Here is a 15,250-nt window from a genome sequence, read left to right on the forward strand (position 1 = left end):
TAGCAAAGACCAGTGTCTGTGGTGAAAACATGGCTGATGGACCCTTCCTCCCCATATCCCATTTACTCCATAGAAAACCATGAGCCTCGACTTCTTCATCTATAAAATTTGACTATCTAGGTTGACAGAGTTGTTTATAAAAATCAAATGAGATGTGTGAAAGTACCTTGACAAATTAATTAAAATTTAGGTATTATAGAATATTTGAATGGCACTGAACATAGGAAGTCATAAAAAACCTAGTTTAATAGAATTAAGAAGGCCCCAAGGGGGGGGCGGGGTCAAGATGGCAGACTAGGAGGACGCGGAGTTCGTGACTCCTCACAACTAGGACACCTACCAGGCACTGGTGGGGGACCACAGACACCTAAGGGGATGAGAGGAGCCCCCGAGCAACCAGACCCCAGGGAATATTAATCAGGGTGCGGTCTCCCGGAGGTCCTGATCTCGGCGCCAAGACCCAGCTCTAACCAACTGCCTGCAAACTCCAGTACTAGACACCTCAGGCCAAACAACCAGTAAGGCAGGAACACGGCCCCACCCATCAAAAAAGGCAAGACAACAAAAAAATGTTACGAACGAAGGAGCAAAGTAAAAACCTACAAGACCGAATAAATGAAGAGGAAATAGGCGACCTACCTGAAAAAGAATTCAGAGTAATGAGAGTAAAGATATCCAAAATCTCCAAAATAGAATGGAGAAAGTACAAGAAATGTTTAACAAAGACCTAGAAGAACTAAAGGACAAACAAACAGTGATGAACAACACAATAACTGAAATGAAAAATACACTAGAAGGAATCAGTAGCAGAACAACTGAGACAGAAGAGCAAATAAGTGAGCTGGAAGGTAGAATGGTGGAAATAACTGCCAAGGAGCAGAATAAAGAAAAAAGAATGAAAAGAAATGAAAACAACCTAAGAGACCTCTGGGACAACATTAAATGCACCAACATTCGCATTATAGAGGTCCCAGAAGGAGAAGGGAGAGAGAAAGGACCTGAGAAAATATTTGAAGAGATTATAGTAGAAAACTTCCCTAACGTGGGAAAGGAAATAGCCACCCAAGTCCAGGAAGCACAGAGAGTCCCAGGCAGGATAACCCAGGGAGAAACACGCCAAGACACAGTAATCAAACTAACAAAAATTAAATTAAAGAACAAATATTAAAAGCAGCAGAGGAAAAGCAACAAATAACATAGAAGGGAATCCCTGTAAGGTTATCAGCAGACTTTTCAGCAGAAGTTCTGCAGGCCAGAAGAGAGTGGCAGGATACATTTAAAGTGATGAAAGGGAAAAACCTACAACCCAGCAAGGATCTCATGCAGCTTCGATGGAGAAATCAAAAGCTTTACAGACAAGCAAAAGCTAAAGAAAATTCACCACCACCAAACCAGCTTTACAACAAATGCTAAAGGAACTTCTCTAGGCAGGAAACACAAAAGAAGAAGCAGACCCGCAAAAACAAACCCAAATCAATTAAGAGAATGGTAATAGGAACATACATGTCGATAATCACCTTGAATGTAAATGAATTAAATGCTCCAACCAAAAGACACAAACTGGCTGAGTGGATACAAAAAGGAGACCCATATATATACTGTTTACAAGAGACCCACTTGAGACCTAGGGACACATACAGACTGAAAGGCAGTGGATGGAAAAAATATTCCATGCAAATGGAAATCACTGGAGTAGCAATACTAGTTTCAGATAAAATAGACTTTAAAATAAAGACTCTTATAAGAGATAAGGAAGGGCACTACATAATGATCAGGGGATTAATCCAAGAAGAAGATATAACAATTATAAATATATATGCACCCAACATAGGAGCACCTCAATACATAAGGCAAATACTAACAGCCATAAAATGAGAAATCAACAGTAACACATTCATAGTAGGGGACTTTAACACCCCACTTTCACCAATGGACAGATCATCCAAAATGAAAATAAATAAGGAAACACAGCTTTAAATGACAGGATAGACCAGATAGACTTAATTGATATTTCTAGGACATTCCATCTGAAAGCGGACGAAAACACACTCCAGGATAGATCACATCTCGTGTCACAAATCAATCCTCGGAAAATTTAAGAAAATTGAAGTTGTATCAAGCATCTTTTCCAACCACAACGCTATGAGATTAGATTATAGGAAAAAAACTGTAAAAAACACAAACACATGGAGGCTAAACAGTGCGCTGCTAAATAACCAAGAGACCACTGAAGAAATCAAAGAGTAAATTTAAAAATACCTAGAAAGAAGTGACAACGAAAACACGACGACCCAAAACCTGTGGGACACAGCAGAAGCAGTTCTGAGGGAAGTTTATAGCAATTCAGTCTCACATCAAGAAACAAGAAAAATCTCAATCTAACCTTATGCCCAAAGCAACTAGAAAAAGAAGAACAAAGAAAACCCATTTAGTAGAAGGAAAGAAATCATAAAGATTAGAGCAGAAACAAATGAAATAGGAATGTAGCAAACCATAGCAAAGATCAATAACACTAAAAGTTGGTTCTTTGAGAAGATAAACAAAATTGATAAACCTTTAGCCAGACTCATCAAGAAAAGAAGGGAGAGGACTCAAACCAATAAAATTAGAAATGAAAAGGGAGAAGTTACAACAGACACCACAGAAATACAAAGGATCATAAGAAACTATTACAAGCAACTCTATGCCAATAAAATGGACAACCTGGAAGAAATGGACAAATTCTTGGAAAGGTACAACTTTCCAAGACTGAACTAGGAAGAATTAGAAAATACAAACAGATCAATCACAAGTAATGAAATTGAAACTGTGATTAAAAATCTTCCAACAAACAAAAGTCCAGGACCAGATGGCTTCACAGGCAAATTCTATCAAACATTTAGAGAAGAGCTAACACCTATCCATCTCAAACTCTTCCAAAAAACTGCAGAGGGAGGAACACTCCCAAACTCGTTCAATGAGTCCACCATCACCCTGATCCCAAAACCAGACAAAGATGTCACAAAGAAAGAAAATTACAGACCAGTATCACTGATGAACATAGATGCAGAAATCCTCAACAAAATACTAGCAATTCAAACCCAACAGTACATTAACAGGATCATACACCATAATCAAGTGGGATTTACCCCAGGGATACAAGGATTTTTCAGTATCAGCAAGTCATTGTGATACACCATATGAACAGATTAAAGAGTAGAAACCATATGATCATCTCAACAGATGCAGAAAAAGCTTCTGACAAAATTCAACACCCATTTATGATAAAAACTCTCCGGAAAGTGGGCATGGAGGGAACCTACCTCAACATAATAAAGGCCATATACAACAAACCCACAGCAGACATCATTCTCAATGGTGAAAAACAAAGCATTTCCTCTACACTCAGGAACAGGACAAGGATGTGCACTCTCACCACTATTATTCAACATAGTATTGGAAGTCCTAGCCACGGAATCAGAGAAGAAAAAGAAAGAAAAGGAATACAAATTGGAAAAGAAGTGAAATTGTCATTGTTTGCAGATGACATGATACTATACATAGATAATCCTAAAGATGCCACCAGAAAACTACTAGAACTAATCAATGAATTTGGTAAGGTTGCAGGATACAAAATTAATGCACAGAAATCTCTTGAATTTCCTATACACTAACAAAGAAAGATCAGAAAGAGAAATTAAGGAAGCAGTCGCATTTACCATTGCAACAAAAAGAATAAAATACCTAGGAATTAACCTACCTAAGGAGACAAAAAGACCTATACTCGGAAAACTAAGACACTGATGGGCATTTCCCTCTTTTCCCTTATGTTCTTCTCCTCTTACACCAAAATGACTGCTGTTGCCAAAAACACAAACACAACCCGCGAGTTAGAATCTAGTCCAGCATCATCTGTCTCTGGCAACCTGGCCTCCAGCTGCTGCCTGGTTTAGCATCTTTTAATGTAGAAACCCTCTTTTCTGTTCTCAAAATCAGTAAATGCTTTGTTTCAAAAGCTTCTTATATTTCTGCTGCAGGTCAGTGGACCTGGCACAGATTTTCTTACCCTGGCCTCATCGTACCTTCCCTGACTTGAGGAAACATTTGGATAACAACAGGCAGAGAAAGAAAAACCCCAGTGGGATGTTTTCTCGTTGAATACAAGACCCTCGGTTGAAGGTTTTTAGATCTTTTCATCCAGAGGAATCCCCTTTACACCTCACATAGCGGGTAACCAAAACTGAAGTGTACCGGCTTGGGGTATCATAGGGAACAGAAGAGCATTGCTTCCAGTACAGGTCACAGACATGGGATGGGAGAAAGGCTTCGTTGTCTGTCGTCTTGTGGAAAGAGGATCTTAACATAAAAGGCTGCCTCGCTGTGGCTGGTGCATGCCCGTGGTCACCTGCATGGTCACCTTTGGGTTCCATAGTTTGGATGCTGAATGAGCCATTAGGAAATGCAGGCATTTCCCACACCAGCTAGAATAGCCACGCGGTACGATCCTGGGTTCCTGCCATCAGGAGGAAGTTACGAGATCTTCCCACTGCTTCCCAAGCCCTCTTCTCTTATAGGCATTTCTGGAAAGCCTATTAGAAAAGCAAAGAGAATCCGAATCCAGCTTCCCTCCCCAACCCTACCCCAAGAGTCAAAGTAGATGGTGTTGTGTGAACATTTATATATATACACACATATGTTTGCTCTGGTTTAGTTTCATATATACAAGTACACGTTTATGTATTGTGCCCTAAATAATAATAATACTAGGGAAGGTTTTTCCCAAGCTTCTTGTTCCTTGGTTCTGGCTTACACTGGGGACTGTGCCACTGACCTGGCTTAGTGTTCCGGTCGGGGTTTGGGGAGATCAGAGTAGCCAGGCACCCTGGGGGAGGTGGGGACCGCAGGGGCAAGTGTCTCAGAAAGTGAGCAGTGCACACTCCCAACCCCAGAAAGGTGACTTAGACAAACCAGGGGAGCAGGGCTCTTGCTCAGGAACCCCAGGTTTGCTTTGCTTTCAGGCCTGTGTTTACCCCTTCCCCCCACCCCAGGTCTGTTACCACAACTCCCTGGTGTCTCTTGGTGTTTAGTATGTCTGTAGGACAGTGGAATCCTTAGTCTCTCCAGAAACGGCCCTCAGCATGGCCTTGAAGGCCTGACCAGTGAATTAAGGGATTCTGCACCCCACTTTTCCTGGTCCGTTAAGCTTGGGGTAGAGGGCGGCAGGCGGGTCCCCAGGCGTGGTACAGAGGCCAGAGCTGTGCCAGAACGGTGCGCCTGTCCACCTCCATGCTTCCTGCCATGAAGCCTTGTGTTTGCCTCTGTTTTTAACCTGTGGTATTGTTATTTAATTGCGTAACTTCGTTTTTCCGTTACTGTGAAAGTAAGGTGTTGTACTTTTAATTTTTTTTAACAAATGTTACCGTTCTTATTTAAGAGAATAAATTCCAAACAGTCTTAAAAACAAACAAAAAAAAGACACTAATGAAAGAAATCAAAGATGATACAAACAGATGGGGAGATATACCATGTTCTTGGATTGGAAGAATCAACATTGTGAAAATGACTATACTACCCAAAGCAATCTACAGATTCAGTGTAATCCCTATCAAACTACCAATGGCTTTTTTTTTTTCACAGAATTAGAACCAAAAGTTTTACAGTTTGTATAGAAACACAAAAGTTCCCTAATAGCCAAAGCAATCTTGAGAAAGAAAAACAGAGCTGGAGCAATATCAAGACAGTATGGTACTGGCACAAAAACAGAAAGATCAATGGAACAGGATAGAAAGCCCAGAGATAAACCCACGCACCTGTGGTCATCTAATCTATGACAAAGGAGGCAAGAATATACAGTGGAGAAAAGACAGCCTCTTCAGTAAGTGGTGCTGGGAAAACTGGACAGCTACATGTAGAAGAATGAAATTAGAACACTCCTTAACACCATACACAAAAATAAACTCAAAATGGATTAAAGACCTAAATGTAAGGCCAGACATTATAGAACTCTTAGAGGAAAACATAGGAAAAACACTCTTTGACATAAATCACAGCAAGATCTTTTATGACCCACCACCTAGAGTAATGAAAATAGAAATAAAATAAGCAAATGGGACCTAATGAAATTTAAAACTTTTGCACAGCAAAGGAAACCATAAAGAAGACGAAGAGTAACCCTCAGAATGGGAGAAAATATTTGCCAACGAAACAACTGACAGAGGATTAGTCTCCAAAATACACAAACAGCTCATGTAGCTCAATATCAAAAAAACAAAAAATCCAATCAAAAAATGGGCAGAAGACCTAAATAGACATTTCTCCAAAGAAGATATACAGATTGCCAACAAGCACATGAAAGCATGCTCAACATCATTAACCATTAGAGAAATGCAAATCAAAACTACAGTGAGGTATCACCTCACACCAGTCAGAATGGCCATCATCAAAAAATCTATAAACAATAAATGCTGGAGAGGGTGTGGAGAAAAGGGACCCCTCTTGCACTGTTGGTGGGAATGTCAATTGATACAGCCACTGTGAAGAAAAGTCTGGAGGTTCCTTAAAAAACTAAAAATAGAACTACCCTATGACCCAGCAATTCTACTACTGGGCATATACCCTGAGAAAACCACAATGCAGAAAGGCACATGTAACCCAGTGTTCATTGTAGCACTATTTGTAAATAGCCAGCTCATGGAAACAACCTAAATGTCCATGGACAGATGCATGGATAAAGAAGATGTGGTACATATATACTATGGAATATTACTCAGCCATAAAAAGAAACAAAATTGGGTCATTTGTAGAGATGTGGATGGACCTAGAGTCTGTCATACAGAGTGAAGGAAGTCAGAGAAAAACAGATATCGTATATTAATGCGTGCATGTGGAATCATAGATGAACCTATTTCCAGGGCAGGAATAGAGACACAGATGTAGAGAACGGACGTGTGGACATGTTGGCGGGGGGAAGGGGAGGATGGAATGAATTGGGAAATTAGGTTTGACATAAATACACTACCATGTGTAAAATAGCTAGCTCATGGGACCCTGCTATATAGCTCACGGAGCTCAGCTCCTTGCTCTGTGTTGACGTAGATGGGGGGGGGGGTGGGAGGTCCAAGAGTGAGGGGTATATGTATGCATATAGCTGATTCACTTCATTGCATAGCAGAAACTAACACAACATTGTGAAGCAATTATACTCCAATTTAAAAAAAGAAAAGGAAAAAAGGCCCCACATCTGCTACTGGTAGCAGAACTTTCGCAAACACTTGTTTCCATGTATGGAAGACATGCATGTCTTCAGTGTGGGGATGTTTAAGTTGTTATAGGTATACATCCCCACGTTTCTTTTTAATTCTAAAAGGCCAGAACAGAGTATTTAAACATTTAAATTCAGTTCACTTTAGTAAATATATATATTGAGAAAGTAAGTGAAAAGTTTCAAGGCTTTATTCCAATTCTAGGCATTAAGAAAATAAAGTTTTATTTTTGTGTGCTATGTTTAGTGTTGTCTAGCATTTTTATTAGTTTTGAGATGTTTAATGCCTGCATTAGATCAGCTAATACTGTTACATGTTCACACATTTAAGGGCATTTGAAAGATGTTTATGATTTTATCTTCAGGCTAGCTCTGTAGGAAATTAAGTATATATGTGTATATATGTATATATCTGTATAAATCCTTTTTTTCTCTCTCTAAAGGAAAGAAGGCATCGGTGGATTTTACAAAGGAATTGCCCCCAATTTGATTAGAGTGACTCCAGCCTGCTGTATTACCTTTGTGGTATATGAAAATATCTCACATTTTTTACTTGGCCTTAGAGAAAAGAAAAAGTAAACTAAAAGAAGATAATTCCAGTACATCTGCCCAAGGCAGCCATGTGCTCCTTTGTATTTGAGACATGAAACTCAGAAGAATACTGCACAGCAACATGGCTCATAATTGAATTCGGTCTATAATCATTAGAAGTCACAGAACTGCTAAGCCTTCACAATGTTTTTCTGCTTTTGCTTTCCCCATACGTATGGGACTTGGCTTCCTCTACCTGAAATGGTTGCCAGCAACACGACAGTAAAACTGACACCAAATGGAGAGTTTCACAGATTTTCTCCATTTCATTGTCCACGTAGAAGCTGATTTGCAGCATTTGCTGAATGGATTTGAAGACCGCTCCTTTTTCTGAACTCGTTTGTCTGTATTGGCTTTAAAATCAACCTCTGTGCAATAGCAAAAAAAAAAGACTTCTTAAAAGATGTCATTGCTGTTTCGAGTGTTTGCTGGGAAAGAAGTTGCCCAAATCCTGACCATTTTTGAAACGGGAAAGTTTGGTGGGGAAAAAAAATCCACTGTAAATGTGCTTTTGTTTTAATTCATTTGGAATGCAGTTATGTACTTCTCTTAATTTGAGAAGTACCTGACATCTGTTGTCACTCCATCACTAATTTTTTTTCCCAGAAGCTCTTTCATCATTTAAAATGTAATCCTGGATCACATTATTTTTCGGCATAGGTACTTAGTGTCTTTTTATAAAATCTGAACTAGGATCCAGCTGTGTCAGCCCTTACTTAGCATATTTGTCTATAAATCACTTTACTGGTGTTGCTAATAGATCACCTTATATAGATACTAGAATGACTGGGGTACATTTCTTGATAAACTGTATGGAAATGAGAAGCTTTAGCTTTCTACTTCAGATTTCAGATATGTGAGTCCAGATCCCAAATAAGTTACCAGTCTACACTGGTTGCTCAAATTCAGGTTTAAATACAAATTACAGTAAAGGCCATTATTGATTTTACTTTTGAGTTACGGTAATTTTTCTATAAATATAAAGGCCTGCCCCAAAAAGGTGCCAGAATGATACTAACATTTTTATTTACGTAAACATGTATGAATGCTTTTTGCAGTACCATCTATTTGTTATAAATAAAATACTGTGGCTGTCAAAGCCATATTTAGATGGTTCTTTGAAAAGAGGTCTATTTTTTTAATATTTTGAAAATGGCTTTGTTTTAAAAATAAAGATAAGTACCTAATTGTATTTACTGTATCTAGTTACATGCAGAGGAATGCATTATAAATTAAATGTGATGTATTTTCCTCTTTCTGAATAATACTATTATTCACATGAAATCCTGATAATAGTCCCTGTATGGAAAGACAAGTTGCAGTTGATATTTGGAGTTTTAGAGGTAGTGCCATTATTTGAATGCCTCCTGTGTACCCCTAAATTAATAAGCCATAATTCCTGTCCTCTGAGAGCATACAGGCTTGTGGGATGAATAAGCATTAAATAACTACAGTTCTAGATAAAGAACACGCAAGAAGATTTCTACAAGCCCTGCACGAGTTCTGAGAAGAGAATTCATTCCACTCGATCAACGGTTACAGCACTCCTTCCTGCGCTGTGCCATGTATGTTACCAAGCATTGAGGATATGGCAGTAAATGAGCTACAAAACATTCCTGCCCTCAGGGAATTTTCATTTTAGTGTGAAGTGACAAAACATAAATATGCATAATATAATTTCAAATATTAAATGCTAGAAGTAAAACTAAGGAGTTGGGAATAGTGTTGCTATGCCAGGTAGGACAGCTGGGGTCAGGAAAGGTCTCTGAGGAGGTAGTATTTGAAACATTTTGACATATGGGAGGAAGCAAGCCACTATGAGATGTTGACAAAAATCAGTCAACCTAAGGAATGGAAACTGTTATTCGAGCCAAATTTGGATATTACAACCCAGGAAGAGCATCTCAGAAAGCTCTGAGAAGTGAAGTAAAGACACAGTTATAGAAGTTTGTTGAGACAGAAGGCTATACATTTAGATGACGTGTTGTTGATAGTTTACACAATCCAAGTCTAAGCATCATCTTGGCCCCTTACAAGATCAAGAAGGAATACTATCTTTTAAGGAGTTGTCTTTCTGATGCTAGGAGAGTGTTGCTCTCTGTGGTTGAGCAGGTATCTCTGCCAATGGGGAAGGTTTGGCCGATGCATAATGCAGATACACAATGCACAGTAGTGGGGAGAGAGGCCACCAAAGGGCAGAGAAAAGTTTAAGTTTTTCTTGTCTTGCCATAAAATATGACCTTTAATGATCAATGGGCGGAAATTGTGAAATAATCTTTCAGTAGAAAGTGTTAGGTGATCAAATATTCGGTCCCTCAAAACCAGGATGGCTGCTTGCCTGTCCCTTGATGCCTGGTCTTAATGGCCCGATTCTCTCCTTTCGGGGGAGTTGTACTAGCAGGATGTTTGGCAAGGACTGACATTCAATTCTAAGTTGTCCAGTAAGACTTAAGCCAATTTTCCTCACATGTGTGTGGGGTATGTCCATTATTTTATATAGAACTACAGATGTGATCTATAGTTTCAAGTCATTTAGACATTACCTTAGTACGAGTAGGTGACACAGCATGAAAGGCAGGAAAGTATCAACTTATAAGTTCCACAAACTAAATTGGTGGTAGTAGCAATATCATTAGCAAAGATTTAAGCCAAAATCCTCCTAAACAAAACCATTTTCCTAATATTTCCCCTAAACTAGGAAGAGGATTGTTCAGAGCAGAAATCTGACACTTCATGGGTCATAAGATGAGTAAACAAATATCATGGATAAATGTTCATGCCATTTGGAAAACTGGTAGTAACCAGAGTACTCACATTACAGATTGACAGGGGCTGTTTCCACGGTAGCCATAGGTGACCTTGAGCCCAAGGGAAACCAGTTTTTTATCTTCTTAACCAACCTGGGGAGAGCCAAGGTCATAAACTTGTTCAGTAAATCCATTGGGTCCTGTTAGGAGCTACCCAATATTCAACATCTAATAAAAAAGGAGTATTATGGCCAGGTTCAGAACATGCACCGTTAATTGGCCAGGTAAGAGGGTATCAGTTAGTGATATTGGTGGCAATGTTAGCTTGCATGGTGCTAGAGTTTCGTTTGAAATAAAATGTCTAAGAACCATCCAGTTACAGCTTTGGAGAGGAGAAATCCACCAAGGCAACCTGGGAGTACTGGTTATTGGCCACAAACCCAGCGATTGGATTGATTTTTTTTTTTTTTTGAAACTTGCATGGGATTGAGCCCAAGAAATACATTTGGTTCATTAGCAAAAGTGTGAGCAATTGTCAAAGTAATCAGTATACCGACCTGCTCTGGCATCTTGGGTCAGCTGTCTACTTCTGATGTAATATTCTCATCCTGGTCTGGTAGTGCTGGTCTTAGTCTAAGTCAGGTGTCAGAAATTGGAGTTGCAGTTCATTCGGTTGTAGAGGTCTGATAAGGTCCCCTCCGAAGTGGCCCAAAAGAGTCCTTTATCTGATGTCTTTTCCAGTATGCATAACCTGGTTGCAGGTCATGATGCATCTTGATCTTCTTCCAAAGTTAGATTACTGTGAAGAACTTCAGAAACAGTGTCTTTTTAATGACTAAATTAACAAGGAGTTATCTGGGAAGTGAGTCTTCACCAGTAAATACAGACATCAATTAACAAAACTAGAATTCTGTATTCACTGAAACAATCTTTTTCTCTCTAAAAGTACCCTCATTTCTACAAAATATAGCCAAATTAAGACTTATTTGTTTGCAAAATAAGTCTGGGTAATTGACCACATAGACTTTTAAATTGGCTGTGCTGGAACTTTTCATAAAGAATCTCAGATTGAACTTTAAAAACCTCAGGGCTAGGAAACCCATACCAAAGGTATGTCATACATTCAACCTGTGATATCTATAGATTTGGGTGATGGATTTAGGCGAATTCCTCTCTTCTCGAGGTCCCCAAAATACAGTGAGCTTCCTGTACCTTTTAGGAGGTGGCCTTCCTTACAGGCCTGATAAAGCTGCTGGGAACCTAAGCGTTTCCAAATTCTGGAGGCATCTGGTAGAAAAGATAAGGTTTCAGTTCTACTTACAGAGGTATATTTCAAAGGTTTCCTTATATCTGGAAAACAGATTAAAACCCAGTAATATTTCAGACAAAAACCAAAAATTATAACCATAGTCTGTTCACCCACTCCTGTGTGACTAGTCCTTGATCTTAATCTTCTGGTAACAGTTACATGAAGCCATCCAGTTGATTAGAATTCTGATTTCTTACCCAGTTCAGCAGTATGATGTGAAAATTATCAGAAATCTGTTCACGTCAAAAAGTACTCTCTGTGGATCTTCTTGAAGATGAAGTATTTTGCAAAAAGAGTACAATGATAACTGCCTATAAACGTCAAAAGACTTAAAAAGTCAAGGTTAAAGACCTGATTATAATGCAATTGGAAAACTTGGTTACTGCTGTGACACACAACAATTTAAGATAATTACTAAAATTATGACTGATATAATTTTTACCAGGACCTACCAGAATTTTAGGAGTTCCATATAATTTCCAGAATATGTATGTTGGTAACATTTACCCATAGGGTACAATCTAAGAAGTTTCATCACCACCTATTTGACAATGCTTCCCATGTAATTTAACATACCAAAGAAGCCTAAGTAGTTTAATATTCCTCTCTCTGAGATGGAGAGAAAACAAATATTTTGAGGTATTCTAGGGACCCTTTGGAAAACTTCAAAATTAGCTAGAGGTCAGATGAGCTTCATTTAGGATTTTATCTTTGGGAAGTTTGTCAAAAATATCAAGAAGTTTTACAACACTTGGTCAAATAGAATCACAGGTCACTGTGAAACAACACCCATTCACTTAACTAAAGTGACAATAGAAGATCTCACTAGCAAATACAGATCACTTAAACACAAAGAAACTCACAATTATCAAAAACAGTTCAATATTTTAAGAAAACTTTGTCCTTTCAGAGAACCAAATTCAGGTTTTGTACCACTTTACTTTTAAAATTCACTTTCTTAATTAAGTTCAATCGTATCTAATTTAGGCTAATCCTGTTCATATACAAAACTCTGTGTTCCCTTTCCACAAACATTTGACAACTTTATCCATTTAGAAACAACCAGCTCTAGGACAAAATGACCTTTTTTTAACAAAATACATTTTCATTCCTCTTTTTTTGGCTGAAAACACACATCCTACTTTCCTTGCATACTGAAATGTTTCCCTTATAATTCTTAACCTTAAAATCTTAATCTCTAGCAAAAACCAAGAAGCAAGTAATTATAAACTGTCATACCAGCATTTCCTGATTGACAATTATGAACGTATTTTATAACCTCTAGAAACATACACCTTCTTATAGAATTTCTTTCTTCAATGTGATACAAGACATGTATCTAATAAACATCTTCAGTTTCTCATAAGACAAAAGTAGGTAAACTTAGGCCTGACCAGCAATTAATGTTCTAGTATTTTATCCTACTTGTAATGACCCAGATAGTGAAGAAATTCTCGTAGTTTAACTTAGTTTTATTTCCGGTTACCAAAATCTGGAGATATTATCCTTAAAGTAGACATTCCCAAAACAGTTATTCCTAAAGAGTTTACCTAAAGCTCTTATTTACCTCTATTTTATTTACTTAAAACGTTTTCATACCATTATTTTTCTTGCTGACAAACTTTAACAGTAATAAGGTCTTATTTGATTTCTAGTAAACCTAGGTACAGTGAAAGTATTATATTTAATATTGATGACTCAGACAGGAAAGGGGCAGGGCACAACCTTTAAAAGAATGACATAGCCCAAGGATGCATCATAAACTGGTTAGAACCAACTAGGTCCAAGATGGCAGACGAGTCGACTTGAGCCTCAGTATATGCTCACTGTGATACATCAGCACGCTAAATGACACATCCGCAGGTGCCATGACAGTTCCAAGGCCAAACATAAAAGGTCAAAAAAGTGGGCAGTGGCTCAATTCCTGGAAGTCCCCACCTCTTCCCCAAAATAGATGGAATACTCCTCCCATTAATTAGCCTATGAAATTACCCACCCCTATAGAAACTGACAGCCCTATATATACCCTGGGACCTCTCACCTTCCAAGAATGCCCACACTGTTTGTGGAGTGTGTTTCTCCCATGGCCTCTTGCCTTCTGCGATGGCCCACACTGTGTCTATGGAGTGTGTATCTCCCTGAATAAACCTTTCACTTTACCATGGCTCGCTCTTGAGTTCTTTCCTGAGCGAAGCCAAGAACCCACACTTGGTGGCCGTTCCAGAGACTCGCCCGAGACCTGGGACATGACCATCCTTTCGTGCCCCACTCTTTCCTGCAACATCTTCTCTAAAGACGTGTCCGTATTAATCAAACCAACAAGCTTAGGCTAACTTTAATACCAGATATTAATTCAATACTGAACATTTTCCAGATCATATGAACCTGAAGTTCATTCTGGCCAGTTTCTTTTATATTTCCAAGTATTTTTGTAAACACTTAATTTCCTTTAAGCCAATTAAGTAGAGCTCTTTTACAAATGAATTTTGGCAATACCACACATCTGCAACACACATCTGCAACACACATATAGCTACGTACACACACTCAACAGAGACCTCATAGCTCCCATCCCAAAATTTCAGTCATGAATCGGGTACAACAATATAAAATCGATCAGTTACAAAAGAGGTTGGATACACACTGGGTTTCCGGCAGATGGAACAAATCAAGGTCACCTGTCTATGGCTAAACACTTTTTACTACTATTTATGGAAAAGACACTTAAGATTTCTATTTGTCCTTGATAAGTTCCAAATTACCTACCCTCTTTCCTGGAATTTGCATTTTAAAAACATAGCAGAGATAAGCGTTCCTGGAAAAAATCAGGTAAAACATTTGCATCTCAAAGGCATAGGAGGAGAAAGGCAAGCTCCTTCTAGGATGACTTTGTTCCCAAAAGGCCAGAAAACAATTTTTTTCCCTCAACACTTACAAGCCTCTTATGATAAATAGGGGAGGTTTGGGGAGTGGTAAAAGGATTGGTAGGCTTTGGATTATTTCTGGATGCACACCTCTGGTCCTGTAAAGACTAGGCTTGTAAAACAAGGACAGTTTTTTTTCCTCAAAGAATTGGGTGGCCACCTCAATGATATCAAAGGACTGACACACCCATTCATCTATGTTAGAATGTTTTACTTTCCCTCATTTAGCTTAGGGGAGAAGTGCCCCTCCCCAAAAAATCAATTCCTATCAGGCTCCACCAGTCAGACTGGTGGCCTCCCATTTTGGGAATCCACTTACAAACACTTTTGAGGATCCTCCCCTGGGTTTAACTATGAACCTCAGTTTGGCCTTTGATATGAAGAGGCTTGTCTACAGCCTCATGTGGTCCCATTTCTAAAGGTAACCACTTAATAGTGT

General features: G+C 38.8%; 1 protein-coding gene across 1 annotated transcript in view; it reads left to right on the forward strand.

The window, feature by feature from the left end:
* The window catches only part of SLC25A32 (solute carrier family 25 member 32), a 49,720-nt gene extending 40,686 nt beyond the window's left edge, over positions 1-9,034 (forward strand). Inside the window, exon 7 of the mRNA XM_079902238.1 lies at positions 7,684-9,034. Within this exon, the coding sequence (XP_079758364.1) occupies positions 7,684-7,819 (136 nt within the window). The 3' untranslated portion in view covers positions 7,820-9,034. The remainder of the gene's footprint in view (positions 1-7,683) is intronic.
* Positions 9,035-15,250: the final 6,216 nt, after the last annotated feature.

Source organism: Stenella coeruleoalba (assembly GCF_951394435.1).
Source record: "Stenella coeruleoalba genome assembly, chromosome: 17".
NCBI classification, from domain to species: Eukaryota; Metazoa; Chordata; class Mammalia; order Artiodactyla; family Delphinidae; genus Stenella; species Stenella coeruleoalba.